This window comes from Mycteria americana, chromosome 3, assembly GCF_035582795.1.
Source record: "Mycteria americana isolate JAX WOST 10 ecotype Jacksonville Zoo and Gardens chromosome 3, USCA_MyAme_1.0, whole genome shotgun sequence".
Classification (NCBI taxonomy): Eukaryota; Metazoa; Chordata; class Aves; order Ciconiiformes; family Ciconiidae; genus Mycteria; species Mycteria americana.
Window position 1 is genome coordinate 2729961 of NC_134367.1, and position 17636 is coordinate 2747596.

The window sequence follows — 17636 nt, forward strand, 5'->3', positions numbered from 1 at the left end:
CAAATCTCATTTTATGGCTATTACTAGCAAATGTAGTGCTCTCAACTAGTAGTAGGTTTCTTCTTGAGCATTCTATAACTCATGTTGTTCAGAGCTGCCATACTTGGATGAACATGACAGTCAATGCAATTTTCAAACCTAAATGCCGATGTCTGAAACTTAAATTCCTACCAGTTGAGATACGAAGTACAAGTTGTGCATCTGAACGTTTCGCTTGTACAGCTTTGTAAATGGCATTGCTAAGAAAATAAACGTGTCTGAAAGGTTTTCATTATAAACATGTCTGAAAGGTTTTCATTCTTTACGTTCAGTTATTTCAAAGGACTTCTGTAAGCACGCAGTAGTGATCTGAGAATTTTATTACACTCCATGAAAGTGGGTTTTACTGGTTCCATTTTACAGATGGGAAATCTTAGGTTCACAGACTGAGGCTTGCTGGAGATCATACAGCAGGTCCTTGGAGGATTAAGGAGCACAGCTTTCCTGTCTTTCAATTTTCTTTACAGCTTCTAGACAGGGGTCTTGTATTAGAATCTGTGTATCAATGGAGGACCTTGTATTTGGGTCAACAAGCTGCATTTTTCCCTGTTCCTGGAGAAGTCATATATGGGAGAGGAGCATGAATACTCAGTGTAGTATTAGTGCACGCACCTGCCTTTGCTTAGTTTTGCTAACCAAACATTTACATAGTTTTCAGAACTTGTATTTTGGATATATTTAGATGTTATATAGCCAGAATAAAAATTAATGCAAAAGAAAGCTAAGGCATGACTCCTGAACACTGGGACAGTCACAGATAGCACAGAATCGTAGAGCAATTTAGGCTGGAAGTGACCTCTGGAGATCATCATCTGGTCAGGCAGGACCAGCTTCGATTAGGTTGCTCAGGGCTTTACCTCATTCAGTTTTGAATATCTCCAAGCTCAGAGGTTTTCCCGCCTCTGGGCCCCTGTTCACAGTGTTGAGCACTCTCATGGCAAAATACTTTTTCCTAATACCTAGTCAAAATTTCCCTTGTTGCAACTTTTATGTGTTGCCGCTTGCCTTTTTGTTGTGGAAGGAGAATGATCTAGCGGGTAGAGCACCGAGGAGGTTAGGATTTTATTCCTGGCTGTGCTGCTGGTTGGTTTAGCGACTTTGAACAAACTCCTTAAACACTGTGTCTCAGGATCGGTAAAATACTGTGAGTAGTACTGATGCAAAGCATTAGGAAATGGCGTAGCTACCTATTTCCAGATTTTTCTTTCTTTCACTTGTTTCATCTCTCCTTACTTAAGTTTGCAGATTGCTGCGATTACATGAATGTTTTGTATGCTGAATAAATAAACTTTGAGAAACAATCTGAAGCAGGGGAGTCTCATCCCCATCTAGCCCGCAGAGGACTGAGGATGCAGCTACATTGAATAGGGTCGAGGCCAGCTGAAGAGGTTTCCGTGCCGTCGCTGCAATGCTGAATCCCTCCAGTCTTCCCTCTTCTACGCTGGTGATCAGGAGAAGGGATTGTTTCCTGTAGCTGGCTGGTGGTTGTTGGGATTTTATTTGCTGGTTTAAGTGTAAAACTCCAGTGACTTCTTTCCAGCATCCCCGCCTTCTCCCAAAAGATCGCAAGTGTTCTGGCACGATTGAGAGGGTGTGATTAGTGCTGCAGAAGCATGATAGCAGTTGGTGGTGGAGAGGAAGGAAAGCAGATTGGAGGGGACGACACAAAAAACTCTTCGTTCATTTTGCTGCTGAAGAAAACATGTCATTGAACTATATCCTCGCGGCTCATAGTAAGAGAACTAGCCCAAGGGTATGCGATTTGTAGCAGGGCTGTGAATTGGAGTTTTTTTGAATCTCAGTTTTGTGCTTGAACTAGAAAAGCAGCCCTCTATTGTCCCACGGCTCTGGATTTAGTTGATGGAAGCTGCAAAGAAATTTCTGTATTTCGGATTTTAAAAAAAGAAGAAAGGCTACTTTGTTTTTAGAGAGATATTTGGCATTTATTACCATAGCATCTGGGCACAGTACTTTGATTCATATAAAATTCACTTTATTCTCAGTTATAATAACTTTTCAGTGCTGTCTATGTTTCAGGGGTTTATCACATGTGTAAGGGTCTTTTGCCTGCCTCTGGAACCCAGCAAGTAACGATGCTGTATTTTTTTTTTTTTCCCGTTACTTTCATAGGAAAAAAGTTATCAGATTTGGAGCGAGTCACCTCCCTTAAAGTGTACAATTGGTTTGCCAACAGAAGAAAGGAAATCAAGAGAAGAGCCAATATCGGTAATGTATCAGAGAGCCTGCTCTCAAGGTTTAGTATGTACACTTGCTCAGGAGAGACGGAAAATACATAAGATTGTATTAATGAAAATACTAGAGGTTCTGACATTCTTAATAGAAATGTGGAGCAATTTTTAAAATTAGTCATTTGCTGTTCCAGGTTTTTTCTAAAATATGGGTAGGAATTTAATTTATGGAATTCCATCATCAGTGCAGGAAAAATGATGCAGTTATGAAGTTTTACTGGAAGATCAGTTTTAAAAACCAAAGTGAGAATTCTGTTGGCGGAAGGAGAATCATATTTCCCTATGCTCAGGCTCCTTTGGGTATCCAAAATAAAAGCTAAAATAAAACCTCAAGGTATCTGCATTGGAAATAAGGGAAATTGAGACGATTGCAAGTTCACAACCTTAGCATGCTGTTTAAATGAAAAGTGGCTGTTGTGAAGAGCTTTTATCTGGTTGTAAGTTTCCGTGCGTCTGTGTTCCACTGAAATGTGCTTGTTCTTTCAGCCAAAACCTGGGGGTGTCTTTCTTACTGCCATCCCTGAGAGCCCCCAGGGATCTAAGAGTTCAGATGAGTTGTTTTACATCTCAGATACAGCCACTAGGACCAAAGGCTCTGCAAGCCAACTTCTCATTCTGCTTACAGCTGTGCTCCTTATTGCTTTCCAAGGGGTTGCACAGTGACAAGTGGCTGGAACAAAGTAATAATTTTTCTTGATGATCAGGATAAAACAAAAGTCACTTCAGAGTTAGGCCTGCAGGTTCTTTGAGCAATGAGTAGCTGAGCGTAAGGAAATTAGAAGTGACTCTGAACTCGTAAGAAGTAGACCTTCTAATGTGAATAACCATAAGACATTCTAATGAGAATAAGCTCACATTAGTGGCCAGGATTCAAGAAACTTTTGCAATGCATGCAAAATTTTATGCACTTGCTTAGCTACTATGCAGAATTGTGTTTGCAATACACAGATGAACAGAGATCCAGACCTGCCTATTACCAGTATTTTTGCAGATGTCAAATGTTACGCCCTTTTGCTGTCTGCTTCTTTTTGCCATATTTGTGAATAAGAAAAAATTATTTTTGCAGCATGTGGTGTGTTACTGAAATTTAACTTAACCTTTTTTTTTTTTTAAAGTGAAACCTGTTGAAGGGCGAGGGGGAGCAAAGCAAAATTAGTCCAGCATGGGTGGAATTATAGCTGTATCTGACCTGCATGGGGAGGAGGGTTGGAAGGAGATAAAAAAGAACCAAAGGGGGCTTTAGATGCATGGATACTGCTGGAAGATGAAGATATGTGTGTTTTTAAATCCCTTAAGTGCTTTAAAAAAATTTGTCCATCTATTTTCAGACACTCCCCGCCCCCCTCAAGTCCTGCCAGTCCAAACTGTGTGGGAAGATCTACAGGGAATGCCTTTGCCACTCGAGTGCATTAGAAATTAAGCTGATTGCCAATAGGACTGGCTAGAAAACAAGGATTCTTACTTGCAAACAAGTCTGTTAGTTGGCAGGGAAGGATTTCAGGCAAACCAGTATCTGTACATGTCCTACCTTCCCAGATACTGGAGAGTGAAGAGGAAGAGGCTAAGAATAACTCTGTTCTTCCAGTTATTCTAACTTCTTGAAAAAAAGTGGTTACTTTTAATTACTCTAATGCATCAGATAAATTAGGGATCCATTTGCTTTTTTCGAAGAAGCAGCAATCCTGGAGAGCCATGGAATAGATGTACAGAGTCCAGGAGGTCATTCCAACAGTGACGACGTTGATGGCAATGACTACTCAGAGCAGGTAAGCATCATGGCTGAGCCTCATGGCCCAAAAAGGGAGAGTTCACGCGGCACACGAAGAGGCCCTCTACCTCTCGCAAATCAGATGTCTCTTGTTTTTGTTTTGCTTTTTATGTAATTGTAATGGGGAAAGTGGAAGAGCACAGCTCCCCTATTTGAATGTGTTGAGCAACCAGTATTCACCCACATGGATTTATTGTCATACAACAGGACACTTGGCAAGTACGCAATGGGGAGGAGGAGGGAAGATGTTCAGAGGGAGGCAGAGAAGCAGAGAAGGTAGAAGAAGACAGGAGGATCTGCTCCAAACAAGCAAGTTACACCATTCACGCCACACGCAATGTATGAAAAATGTTAGGAGAGTGTTAACTCACCCAGTGCACCATGCATAACTTGCGCTCTCCTTACCCATGGCACCGTTCTAGTTATCCACCCTCAAGAAAGGATGTACAGGTCTTTAACAGTTGCTCCTATATCTCAGGCACCAACATGCTTCCCTGCAAAACTAGGCATGTGTGTTCCCCTTACACCTATTATTTCTTTCTGCAAGAAATATCTCCATTATAGCCTGTGCTACAGCTACTGTGAGTTGTTTATCTGGCACCCAGAGAAGTACAGCAGTAAGCCCCTGCCCCGTACACTCTATAACCCCTTTTGTCAGCCTTGCCCAGCAAGACACTGAGCACCCTCCTATAAGGTGCTGAGCTCCCTCTGTCTGTGGGAGTACCTTTCAGGAGCGTCTCAGGATCAGTCCCTAAGACACTGACAGACAAAGGGTGAAGGGTGGGGGGAAGGGATTTGGTTAAATAAAGTTTGACGTTTATTTGGCCATATTCCATATTCCATATTCCATATTGTTCTACAACAATGTGCCACTATTTGGATTGTTTACATATTATCTGTCTTTTTTTTTTCTTTTTTTCTTTTTGCATTTTAACTCTTGCCTATTCTCTATTTTTCTTGGTTATTTTTAACCCTTGACAGCAACTTCTTTTTTAAATTCTCTAGCAAAAGAATACCCCTTCCCGCACTCTGAGCCCTCACCTACCCTAAAGTTGGTGACCCTTCCTTCACACACCTTCCTGACAGGTATTGCATCCCCTTCCCAATTTTTCTTCAGGTGTCAGTGTTGGCCAAAACCCCTCAGGGCTGTGTGTGCTTGGCACCAGTGGACTTGAACAGTTCACTTACTTGGTTCTGGTTTTGATATGAGCCGTGTTCTGTGCTACACCCGACATCTGGGGTGGGCAGATCGCTTTTAATTGACTCGTTTGGGAGAAGTAGGTAGGTCTCCCTCTATAAAGGCTGCTGGTGGAGTGCAATAGCAACTGAGTGTCCTGGAATGAGTCCCTAGCATACTTGGCTGTGGCCCAGTACGACAGATACCTGGCAGAGGCATTCCCAGCCGCTCTGCTTCTGATGGGTATTAAAGCCCTTTTTATAGGTCATCGCCAGCAGATTTGGTGGAACCAACTTTGCTAGCTCTAGCTGATGAGAGGCTGCTCTGTGACTGTTATAAAATATTTTTAAACTGCTGCCGAGCACAGATAATTCCTTGTCAGTCAGATACAGGACCTGAATACTGAGATGAATTGTTGTGTAGACTCCCAAACTATGTTTTTCTTCTGTTTGTTATCCAAAATACTTTGAAAAGAGAAATAAATTGGTTATTAAAATTTAAAGATCTTTGTTTAGAGTCCTTAAAAATTACATTTCTCAGTAATCTAGCTGGGCTCCTCTGTGAAGCGTAATTAGGCATTAGCAGCGAAGCGGATTAAATGGCAAGCTCTCCTGTTGACCATTTAACATCCCTTAGCTGTTAAAACCATAAATTCTGTTTTCCACAGTGACACTTAAACTCTAGTAAACTTTAAAACGCAAAGTTCATCCAAATACTAATGAAGTGCCTAAAACTCCAGAAGTCAGGACTTTGTATTTCTTACCACGGTAGAGATTACTGAGAGGCCCTTAGAGTGTGCGCACATCACAATATTTGCCTGACGTTTGTTGTAAATTAATGCATTCCTTTAAATAACCTTGGGATTTTACCACATCCTGGCTTTTCTGTGCCCCTCAGTGTTTGCCACCTGTCATCTTAATTTAAAAATGCATAATAACACATTTTAAATTTTAAATTTCACAAGTTCATCACTTAAAGGTTGTTGAAAGACTGATAAATGTTTATAATTTCCTTTCTGTAAATAATAATCATTTAAAAAAATTGCTACATCATGGTGTGGTAACTATTGGTACCCCATTTTAAAGAGGAGAAAACACCGTGATTTTGCCCCAGGTTCCAGAAGAATTTATTTGACAGCTGGGATTACAGTTTGGATATTGCTGGTTCTCCTCCCTATCACTGAAAACCAGGCCCTGTTTCTGATGTAGACTGAGAAACACGCACAACTCGCTATAAAATTTATGCTAGAATTGTCAGACTTTTCGGGCTGATACTGTATGGCCGTTATGCACCTGTAGAAGGCAGCCCTTCTTGTTCATTGATCTTAAAATTTTCACTGCAGTCCTGTAGCAGCAAAGTTTCTCCGTATTAGTTTTGCTTGCCAGTCGTCGCAGCCGTCAACACAGTGGTCCTCTTGCAGCTGAAAGACTTTGCTCTTTAGAAGATAGATGGAGAAATACATGGCATGTAGTTCAGCAGCCTGGAGAACCCGGCAGTATCTTCACCTGCAGATTTGAATTACGGTGGTTCCAGTCCCCTGAAATCATTGCACTGTTTTTCTTAGCAGTCTAGGAGGTTTTCAGCATCTTTTTCCCTATACCTGTGTGAATTCAGTGTCTTTGCGGGATACTGGCTCAGACAAAGGGTTTGTATCCTGTTGCTGAGTGAGGTCAATAGTAGTATTTAAGGAAAAAGTATTTTTAAAGAACAGGACAATTATAGAATGATTTTATTATAGTAGCTTCCAGCTGCTGGAAGTCAGTAGTTTTGAGAGGCTTCCTGAGCCAGGCTCTGTAGCCACTTTGTTCTTAATTTACTAATTATTTGTAATAAACATATCAACCATCAGCCGTTTCTTTTCCAAGCTGAAGAACCTGTGTCTGTTTAGCCCTTCCCCATAAGGAAGCCACCCCATGCCTCTCTTCCCCTGGGCTGCCGTTCTCTCTACCTTTTCTAGTTCTATTGTGTCCTCTTTAAATGGGATGACCAGAACTGTATATTCAAACTGTAAGCGTAGCATGAATTTGTGCAGCACATAATGATTCCTGTCTTGGTTTGGTTTCCTGACATACCTTGTGTATCACTTTTATCTTTATAATTTAATATTTTCCTCAGAATATCCCCCCCCCCTCAAATTTCTCTCTCGAAAATTGGGTACGCCACTCCTTGCCCCGCTTACCTTTGTCTGCACAGTGAGGGAAATCAGTCCTAAATCAATGTTATAAATTCCTTTCACTTTCTACCCCTCTAATGAATGTGCGTTTTGCTGCCCCTAGTCCATTACTTTACACACTAGTTTTATCCTCTGGTTTTCTACTTATGGAGTAACAATGCTTCTCTCTTCTCCTTTCCGCATGCACAGGATGACAGCACTAGCCATAGTGACCATCAAGACCCCATTTCATTAGCCGTGGAAATGGCAGCAGTAAACCACACCATCTTGGCATTGGCCCGGCAAGGAGCCAACGAGATCAAGACAGAGGCTCTAGACGACGACTGATACAAAGAAAGGGGAGGGTCAAAGCAAGAAGTAACTTAGTTTTAGACGTAGCACCTTAGCAGACTTTCCTCGGTCCTTAATATGTGTTCTTACAGTATAACTTTGCAGTTTCTTGTACGTCAGTTAGCTGTTAGGGTCTTGTTCTGTGAAGATGGCATGGTGCCCTCAGCCTTTGCATATACTCTCTCAGTATTAATTCCCAATAAATAATCAATCAACCAACCAACCTCCCTTTCCCAGCCCCAGTGGCTAGAAAAATCTTGCTGCTCTGTCTTAGCATTCAAAGTGCTTCCAGGTATTTTAGACAGCCCTCAATTACAAGTCTTAGGCTACACTTAAAATCTTGGATACCCTTAGAGATTGTGTTAAAAAAATAGTCTGTACGCTTTTCCTTCTCTGAGACTGAAAGGATGCAAGCTGAGGTAGTGGCACAGGGTCGATGGACACCAGATCGGGAGTATCAACAGAGAGTAAAAAGAACACTAGAAACCCCACTTCAGCATGGGAATAAATGATTTCCAGCTGCAATAAGCCGTGCCTCACTGGTCATACAGTGACTTGATATACTTTTGGGTGCTGTGCTGAGAATGTCCATTGGAAACACATTCACATATTTCAGTTGATGTTCACATATTCAACACAGATATCCTCTACTCTCACAAGCTGCGTGGCTTAGTGGATAAGTACTGCCTTCTGCCTCTGGGACCATGATTGAAGCCCAGCCTGGGATCATATGAAAAATGAGCTGAATGTCTAATGGACAACAGTCCACTTCTCAAAACCACTATTCATTATTTGGCATGGCTAGCAGTGCCTGCTCAGAAGAGGTCTAGACTCTATTGATCTGTCATTAACAATTTCACCTTTTATTCTTCCTCTCGCCTTTTCTGTCCCCACCCTACTCCCCTCTCCACTTTGCCACTTTCAAAAGCAATGTTTTCCAGGAAGGTTATTAAGGTCATAAAATGGGTGAGTGGATTTTTACACATCTGTGTAACTAATGCCTACGTGCTGACTAGCCTGAAAGGTTATGGGAGAACTTTTGCATCTGACCTTTGCTAGATAACCACCATAGCATAAATATTCTCCTAAATATGAACTTTTTTTGTTTGTTTAAAGACAGGAGGATCTCTTACCTGAGAAATGGGGTGTCAATGTTTTGTGTTCTCTTTACTCTGTCCTTGTTAATATGTGAGAAAGCTATACTGCTACGAGCAATTTAATTAATAATTGGAAGCCATACTGATAATGGATGTGGTAATATTTGTAAAGCAAACCTACTTTAAGTAGCAGAAACTAATGGAATTGTTTTCCTTGATCATATGTAGCACTTTTGTTACTTTTTTCTTAAAGATATTTATATTTGATAAGTCTTTTTTTTATCATTCGAGAATTCAAAATACCAAACAGCAAACTTGCATTGCAGAGTCACCCTGCGATCACCTTGTCATCTAGTATCTAAATGATGAACTGTGTGTGCATCTAAGAAAATTACATCTGCTGGCATTGTGTGGAAATGATCTCCTGGCATCCTGATAAAATGATATGTTGCTGCCGGTAAGAGGAAACATTTCAATGGAAACAGCACGGGAAGTGTTAGAGACGGGCAGGACTACATTAAAAATAAAAATTAAAAACCTATGTAAATTTTTGTATATAGATACATGAAAATTTGCATAGTGTTTCCACAACATTCCATTTGTATCTTCCCCGTTTATGTGGGAATAGCTTAAAAAGGGGAAAACGGCTTAGTCTGAAGGATGGGTTTCCCTTTTCTCCCCTCCACTTCTAAAGGTGGAGGGAACGAAGGGAAGTTGCTCTTACTTGGCTTGTTCTCATCCCTTCCTCACGCTTAACTATCAGATAGCATTGTGAACTCCTAAAATGTGGCTCCTCGGCAGGTTTTTAGCCAGCCTAAACCTCTTCAAGGTGTAGGCTAACTAGATGGTCTTTACATCTGTTAATCTTGTGAAAATTGCTTAGGTAAGTGGGGAGGAGATTTTGTGCTTTCAGAGGGCAGAGTCGGCACCTCTTTGTCTCTGTAACTTTGAAGATACATAGGTAGGGCTTGGCCTCGTCTTTCATTTATGGACTTCATTGGAAAATTTATGTGCTTTCCTTAGATATAGATCACTGAAGCAGAATGAAGCCGTCGTCTTTTCTGGTTTATTGCATTTCTTGAGTAGGCAAATTCATAAGTAGCATCAGGGCAGACTCAGGAAAGAAAGGAATTGGATCAGTGACCATTGCACCATTGCAGTTTTTTTTCTTAATGTGTGTATGAATGTTTTGGTACTAAGGAGTGAAAGGACGGGGAGAGCTTTTATTTCTATTTTTGCACAACAGAATGATCGAGCAAACTATAGCCTTAGTGGAATTTTACCTACTTATTCATACTACAGTCACACACCAAGCTGACAAGCAACATCCACGATTTATAGTAAGGAGATTTTAATAATCGATGGCCTCTCTACGTTGAGATTGCCGCCACCATTTGTTCTGGCTGTTTCATTTTAAAAAGAAGAGACTCAAACTGTTGGACAGCTGCAATTTTAAAAGAAATATTGCTTACTATACCATCTTAAAAAAAAAAAAAGTCATTGTTTCAAGCATCGCCTTTTTAAATCAATAGGGAAGAATAAAAATAGTACTAGAACTTCTATATCCTGATTATAGGTTCATGTGATGCAGGACCAAAGTAACACCACTAAAATTGTATGTCTATACCATCTCATGTAGAATAATCTGGTGTTAATTCTGTTTGTCACTGTCAGGTAGCTGCTGGTCTCATCACGCATCAGTAACCTATCTGAAGGTTAAACAGTTAAACCCCTTGTGAACAACTGGAGATCCTCCTTGTCTGTCGCTTCCTGGTGAATACCATCTTCTCACCAGAGAAAATAACAAATGACTTAACTGGGGAATTAGACACATAGTTCCATGGTGTCAGGTTTTGGTTTGCCCCGTCTGTTTTGGCTTTTCTTTGACCATCGGGAGGTACGGGGAAAGAGTAAGATTTTGGCTGTTATCAGGATGCTCTCAGCAGTCTTTATTCTGAAATTTCCTTTATTCTGAAAGTTCATAATGAACAACTTGCAGTTGGCTAATAACTTTTTGGTTTGACATGCATTAGCTAAAATGGAACAGGCGCTGGTGTGATGATATTGGGAGAAGCATACGTGATCTGGAGGAAGTGAAAGAATTGGTGGAGAGTGTGTCCTGGAATTTAGCCTTTGTTCTAGGGTCTTTTCTGCACTGTGGGAGTTGTCTTTGTCTTTCCATCTCTGGATTTTCTTGAAAATTAAGCCTCATTTTTGTAGCATTGCAATTCAGTTGCAGTTTATTGTAGCCAATCTGGAATTACTGCAATTTGTTCTCATGTGGGTTCCCTTGAAGTGGATCTGGTGGCAGACTAGATCTACCTTTTTGTTCTGTGAATAGAGAAGAAATTATTTAAGATGCTCCTCTTCTGTGATGGGCACAGGTTGCTTTTAACTTTGTAGAGTAATTTCTGGCGGTTATTTTGTCGCTCATAAAGTCCTTATACTTGAGTTGTTGTTTCTTAGAGTCTTCTTAAAACAACAATTTCTACCTCCTCTTCTTCTTTGGATTGTTTGGGTTTTTTGTTTTGTTTGGGTTTTTTGTTTTTGTTTTTTTTAATTCCCCCACCTTTTTCCTGAAGTATGAGATCCTAGATGTTTGCCAAAAGCATTATAAGTTAATAAAAACAAGTTGACATAGCAATGAGCAGACATGTTATCCGTTGACGCCCTAGCGTTATAGAGACATCTTCTAAATACTCTATAAACATTGGTATTGTTACAGTGTAATCTATTACTCATATGTTGGATGTGAACACGTTCGTTTTGAGTCGGCAGTGCAGCCTTGCAGCAATTAAGGAATCTCATTAGGAAGAGCCTTCAGCAGGTCAAGGAAAGCGATTAGTCCCCTCTGTTCATCACTTGTGGGACCACATCTGGAGCACTGTGTGCAGTGTTGGGCAGGAGTGAGTCCGTCGTAGGGCTGCCGAGATGAGAGGGTTGGAGCACATGTCATGTGGTGAGAGTTTGAGAGCTGGGTTTGTTCAGGCTGGCTCTGGGGGCATCGTATATTTTGTTCTTCAGCTATCTTAATGGGTGGGTTGGGAGAAGATGGAGCCAGGCTCTTCTCAGAGCTGCATAGCAAAAGGGTGAGGGGCAGTGGGCTCAAATTGCGTTAAAGAAAATCCCAGATGAATATAGAGAGAAATATCTTCATACTCAGAGTGGTAGAACAGTGGCCCAGAAAGGCAGTGGAAACCCCATCCTTGGGGATTATTCAAAACTCAATGGGACAAGGTTGGATTAGAGAACTCCAGAGGTCTCTTCTGACCTAAATTATTCTATGATTCTGTACAAACCTGCTCAGGTTGAGGTGTTTCCTAGTTCTGATCTATACACATTGACTTGTTTAAAGCAATTATATTAATTTGTTGTTGGCTTTTTTTTTCTCTTTTGCTATTCATAAAAAGTTATCTTTCCTATTCTCCTAATAGAGGGGAGCTTTATTTGCAGGGTCTGGCTCCAGGTTCCAATCAAGCCATAAGTAATAAATTTCATTAATTATTTGCTCTGTTTACACGGTTCTTCAGGGATATTTGAATTATTCTGTTTGTTTCATTGCCTAACATCAGACTGGTAAGTTTTCCATGTTTTCGTAACATTTGTGCTGTAGATCAGGTTTTGCCTTCGTTTGTGAGGATTTATCGTTGTCTTGCTGCTGTGAGCGCAGATGAAAGATTTCATATAGCTGAACATATTAGAGGAAAAATTGTTGTTAACTTAAGCCCACTGGTGACTACTGTGATAAGCTAGAAATTTTTGGTTCAGTAAATCATTAATTGGTGATTATCAGGAGCTGAAAGAGTATGACGGGGAAAGAGTCACATTGTACTCACTTGGATCCTCCTTTTCTTTCTTTAAGTGTTTGCTGTTGGCCACTGCTAGGAAGAAAAAAAACCATACTTAACTGTACAGATTTTAGGTCTGATTTGGATGTTATTTTGAGGAGAAATTGCAATGGTGTTTGCGAGTATGGACTGGCATGGGGTCAGTTAGACTCCCAAATCTTTCTGCTTTCAAGGTGCATAAGAACATGGACATGAGTTCATGAAGATTTTGAGTTCCCCTATGTGGTATAAAAGTTTTCCTTCACAATGAGATGCCGCTTGCAAAGAAGTAAAATGAAAGCGTCGTGCTGGCCTTCCCCCAGAGCAGCTGAGTCACCGAGATGTGGTGGTTGTACCAGGGTTTCTTAAGCAAACAGGTTTTATATTTCATATAGAGAAATCCAGCAAAATTGGTATAAGAGTTTTCAAAACTCAAAATCGCTGCCCCTAAAGCACTTAATGCAGGATGTTGTTTCCCTGTGTGTAATCCTAACTCAAACGCAAAGCTGGATTCACACCTTTCTCTGCAAATTACTAAGATTCAGTGTGAGATTTTGCCCATAGTACTGAGAGCTGTGGACGTTTAGTAGGAGAAGATTTTTTTCCCCGTTTATCCCTGGAATTCTGCTCATTTTAGATAATGATTTTCTTACCAGAAGGTTTATGTTCCTCCTCCCACCCCAGCTACATCATTGTGCAGCCCTCATTCCCCCAGCGTTCATCAGCTTCTTTCAAGTTCAGTGGATAATTACCAGCAAATTCTAGGGTTTTTTTGTCAAAATAAACTTTGCTCTTATTTTAGACAAGGCTTCCCACCCAAGTAGCTCTTGCACTCTTTGAAGTTATTTAACTTGATAATATTATGTTGATCAAAGTCTTAAGCTTGTAGGCAATAATCTTGAGTTTGGTGCAGCTTTTATCATTTGGCAGGAATCTTTGTTGGCAGGATTGGTCTTGAAAACTGTGTTAGATGTCAGTGACCTAACGTGTTCATTAGACAACTGAAGATTTTGTGTGTGTGTGTGTGTGTGTGTGTGTTAGTAGCAGGAGTCAGGGTTGTATCGTGATCCCGGCTAATTTAATGGAGTTTTGTGGAGTCAGGCGTTTTCACTGTGATTTCTTGGAAGGGAAGGTTGATGGCCTGACCAATAAGTACCTTGCAGTTCCCAAGAAGAGTTGCAGAGACATTTCAAAATAAAACATTCCCCCCTCGGGCTTTTTTGTAGCTGGGATATTTACTCAGGATATTGAATCACTTATTGGCCAACAGGCATTTGGCAGGCTGAAAAGCATAGCCCTAAAACCTTCATTTTAGCGTCTATTACTGTTGTCTATTTTATGGGGTTTAAACTGTCCGACTAAAGATGTTGCACATTAATGAAAAAAAGAGGCATTCTAGAGATAGCAGCTATAAATTCCAATTTAAAATACACAAAAGTTATTTTTCTCCTTCGTGGGAAATGTGTTCTAACTAGAAAAGTGGACTTGGTTGTTTTGAGGACTGTCAAGAAGATGACAGCATTTTGATGTTGGTTTTTGTCCAACAAATAGAAATAAAATCAAATAAATTAAAGTAATCTCAGTGGCACCAGTGAAACAGAGACGTGGGGAGAAAAATTCAAACATCTAAGGGAGTTGTTCATCGCTAACCCTGGCCTTAGGTTTTGTCACTTAAAAGTAGCTTAGAATTGTTTGCTTGTGTTTTCACGTCGGCATCCATTGAACGTAGGTGATGCTGTAGCTAAGATGGTATTGGCAGAATTACAATAATCAGTACAAACTACTCTCTGTTTTTGTTAAGGTTCTTCTGTCACGCTCTCTTTATGAAAATCCGTATCATACTTTAGCTTGAGCTTGCTGGAAGAAGTAAACAAATACATTTTGCTCTTTCAAGATACCGAGATATACTCTGTGATGCCTGCAACGTGCTTATCAGTGTAGCATCCAGGCGATAATATTGACAGCTTATGTCACGGAGATAGAAAAGGATTTACCATTTTGAGTGCGGGGGAAAAATTCATGAAACCTCTTTTAAATGCCCTTTTTAATCAGGCTGATCAAGGAAACTAACTAATTGCTTTGATTGCTGCAATGTTGTGCTCTTCCCTCTTCTTTCCAGTAAGTTTCGGAGTGCTCTGGCCAACGGCTTAAGCACGAGTGAACTAAAACCATTGAACTGGAGTGAACTGCGTAATGGGCCTTTGATGTTTCTGTATGTACAGTGCATCTCTCACTCAGATGGCTTGGCAGAAGGCTCTCTCTGCCATTTATTCCCTCTCTTCCCTCCGCTGTTCAATGGAAGCGGGTGTATTCTGCTGATCAAAACATCTAGCACACTTCTGCTAAATCCTTTCAAACTGCAGCCAGGGTAATTGGGATGGGTAGGATAAATGCATAAGAGTATGGCAGTAAAAGTGATGGCAGTTCTTTTGAATGACTGGGTGTCCTCCTGACATGTAATTAGCTGCTTTAGAAAGATGTGAATTGGCATGGTCATAATTAAAAGGATTTCTGTCTTTTCTGTGATTGAAAACAGAAGATCTTCCGCCCCCTAATTCTCTGTAATACCAGTGTTATTAGTGACACTTGGAACACAGCTACTTCGTAAACTTAAATAATGACCTGTTCCTAATGGTAACTTACAACAGCAGGGACTGAAACCAAGTTTAGTTTTCTATGCAAAGCTGCTTCTCTTCCTTTTATGTTGTCCCCCCCCGCCATGTATGTATTGCTTCTCAGTAAGTTTTAGAAACAAAATGGACATTTAGCATGATTACAGATTACCCAGGGTTCTGGTTTAGCTCTTCTTGATTTGTCACTCGGTTGTAGTGTTGAGGAAGATTAGCCTTGGTCCAGGACTCACTGAATTACTCGCCCTGTGTTTTCACCCTGCCCGCAGGTAGAAGGTACCGATTGCACTGTTGTCCTCCCGTTCCTGAAGCAGGGAATGTAGCTAGCTCTTCTGTGCCCCTCCAAGTTCTCTTTCGTAGCGTCTCGGTTTGGAAGCCTTATCAGCAGTTGTTGTCAAGTATATAACTGTATTGTCCTCGAGCTGTCTGCTGTCTCCTGTTGCAGTTAGCATGGTGTAGTGTTATGAGCTAACTCACCTTTTTCTTAAGAAATCTCAAAATAGCCTGCAACTGGATAGTTGGCTGGACGGTATGCTTGCCATTCATGACAGGAGAGGATATATGGTGGTGACCTGAAACAACAGCGTAATCTTTCTCTGATAGGTTGCTAGATTCTGAAAAAGCATCTGTCATAGGGTGTTATGTGCCTTTTATTCTGTGGTTTTGTGTGAAATGTTATCTCTTGACCAGTCTTGAGCACTGCAGAGCCTGTGCTCCATTTTTGCCCTTAAGCTTCTTGACCATATTTTTCCATAGTACCGTTCTCTTGCTGTAGTTACTTATCAGGCAGGTTTGCGGAGTTTTTTGGTATGCAAAGATGCGTATAGAGACTCTTAGTCAAATTTAGAAAAGTTAGCAGGTTCCTAACTCCAACAGATTTGGAAAAGAAGTTAGGAACTTAACTTCCTTAGGCTTTTATTTAAAATCCTCCAGTTACTTTTCAGCTTCTTTGTACTGAACTACTTGTGTAAATCTCATCCAATGTCACTGTGGTTCAGAACAGACCTGTGGGTCTTGGGTACTTCAGTTCTTCCAGCGCGGTTACCACTGGTGGTACTACACTCACAGTAGCAATGGTAGCAGCTTCTTTTCTAGGACATACATTTTTAGACGTTAACTTGCTGCTGTCACTGGCCTCAATTCAGCTTCCTCTCCTCCTCTCCCCAACTCTTCTCCTTAACTAATTAAAGTCTTCCATGTTATGGCAAGATGGCATATGTAGCTTAAATAACCCACCTCTATAATTAAGAGGTTGACTTTAGCCTTCTGAGATATATTTTACATCATTTGAGATTTAAAAATACATTTTACTTACAAAGTTTATCTGTCAAATTGCTCAAGGAGGGCAAAGAGATAATGAAAGTAAATTATTAATTAATATTTCTCACTCAGTATATTCCATTAAGAATATTAAGCATATATTCCATTCCTCAAAGCACGTTTGACTTTGGATTTTTTTTTTATTTTTTTTTTTTAAAGTCTGCCTGCTGATGAAGTTGCTGCTATCTCTCTTTGACAGTACTGAAAATATCCTTCAGGAACTAACCAGAGCCAGGAACTCAGAGTTATCAACTCACTGACCGGTCTTTCCTATACCAGAGTGCAAGCCATTTCATTTATGCATTGTGGCAAGTGAGCAGATCTTTTCCAGACCAAAATGACATAGACTGTCCCTTGACACCTTCAAGCTCTTCTTCTGTTCAAAAGGTTTGATATAATTTTGGAGTGGAAGGTAGCAGCAGGAGCATCTCGCCTTTCTGCGTATTGGATCAAGTGGTCTGAGTTGAGGTGGAGCTACATTGGAGACAAAATGGCAAAAGAGGAAATTCGATGTGTTGCTGAGCGTATTGCACAAAATGTCTAACTGCTGCTTGAGAAGGGTGAACATCTTGGATGCTTTATTAATGAGATAGTTGAAGCAGTTTATTAAGTGTTCTGGAATCTCCAGCGTATGTTTCTTTGTGGCAGCGTGTCTTCATGGCACACCATATAGCATTATAAAGTTTGTTTAGGAGTTTTTATTGGAATTTGAGACATGCTTTTGTTTGCTTTGTTGCAGAGGTAGTTGCCTATCAGTTTAGCTAAACATTTACATCTTGGCACACAGCTGCTCATTGGGCAGTAACAGTTTCGTTCTGCAACTCTTCCTTCCTTTAGAGCTCTTTAAGTCACAGTCCTCTTTCTCCAGGTGCTTGGAGAAAATAAATACTATTGAGATGAGGGAACAGATCCGCTCATTTGCAGAGCTTATCAGAGTTAACATCAGTCGAGAATCTGCCCCTAGATTTCAACGATACTCACTTATTAATGCTGGGATTTGTAGCAGAGCAAGAACACAACAGTCCT

At 40.6% G+C, this 17636-nt stretch overlaps 1 protein-coding gene across 13 annotated transcripts in view; it reads left to right on the forward strand.

The window, feature by feature from the left end:
* Positions 1 to 17636, forward strand: part of HMBOX1 (homeobox containing 1) — a 124270-nt gene that overhangs the window by 99654 nt on the left and 6980 nt on the right. For 3 of the 13 annotated variants that reach the window (XM_075497669.1, XM_075497670.1, XM_075497675.1), the window contains 4 exons: positions 2170 to 2265; positions 3960 to 4054; positions 4264 to 4395; positions 7596 to 9290. In XM_075497669.1, the coding sequence (XP_075353784.1) occupies positions 2170 to 2265; positions 3960 to 4054; positions 4264 to 4395; positions 7596 to 7733 (461 nt within the window). In that variant the 3' untranslated portion in view covers positions 7734 to 9290. Of the gene's footprint in view, positions 1 to 2169; positions 2266 to 3959; positions 4055 to 4263; positions 4396 to 5061; positions 5143 to 7595; positions 9291 to 17636 lie in introns of those variants that run through there. The other 10 variants (XM_075497680.1, XM_075497681.1, XM_075497682.1 and 7 more) reach the window with 10 other exon arrangements.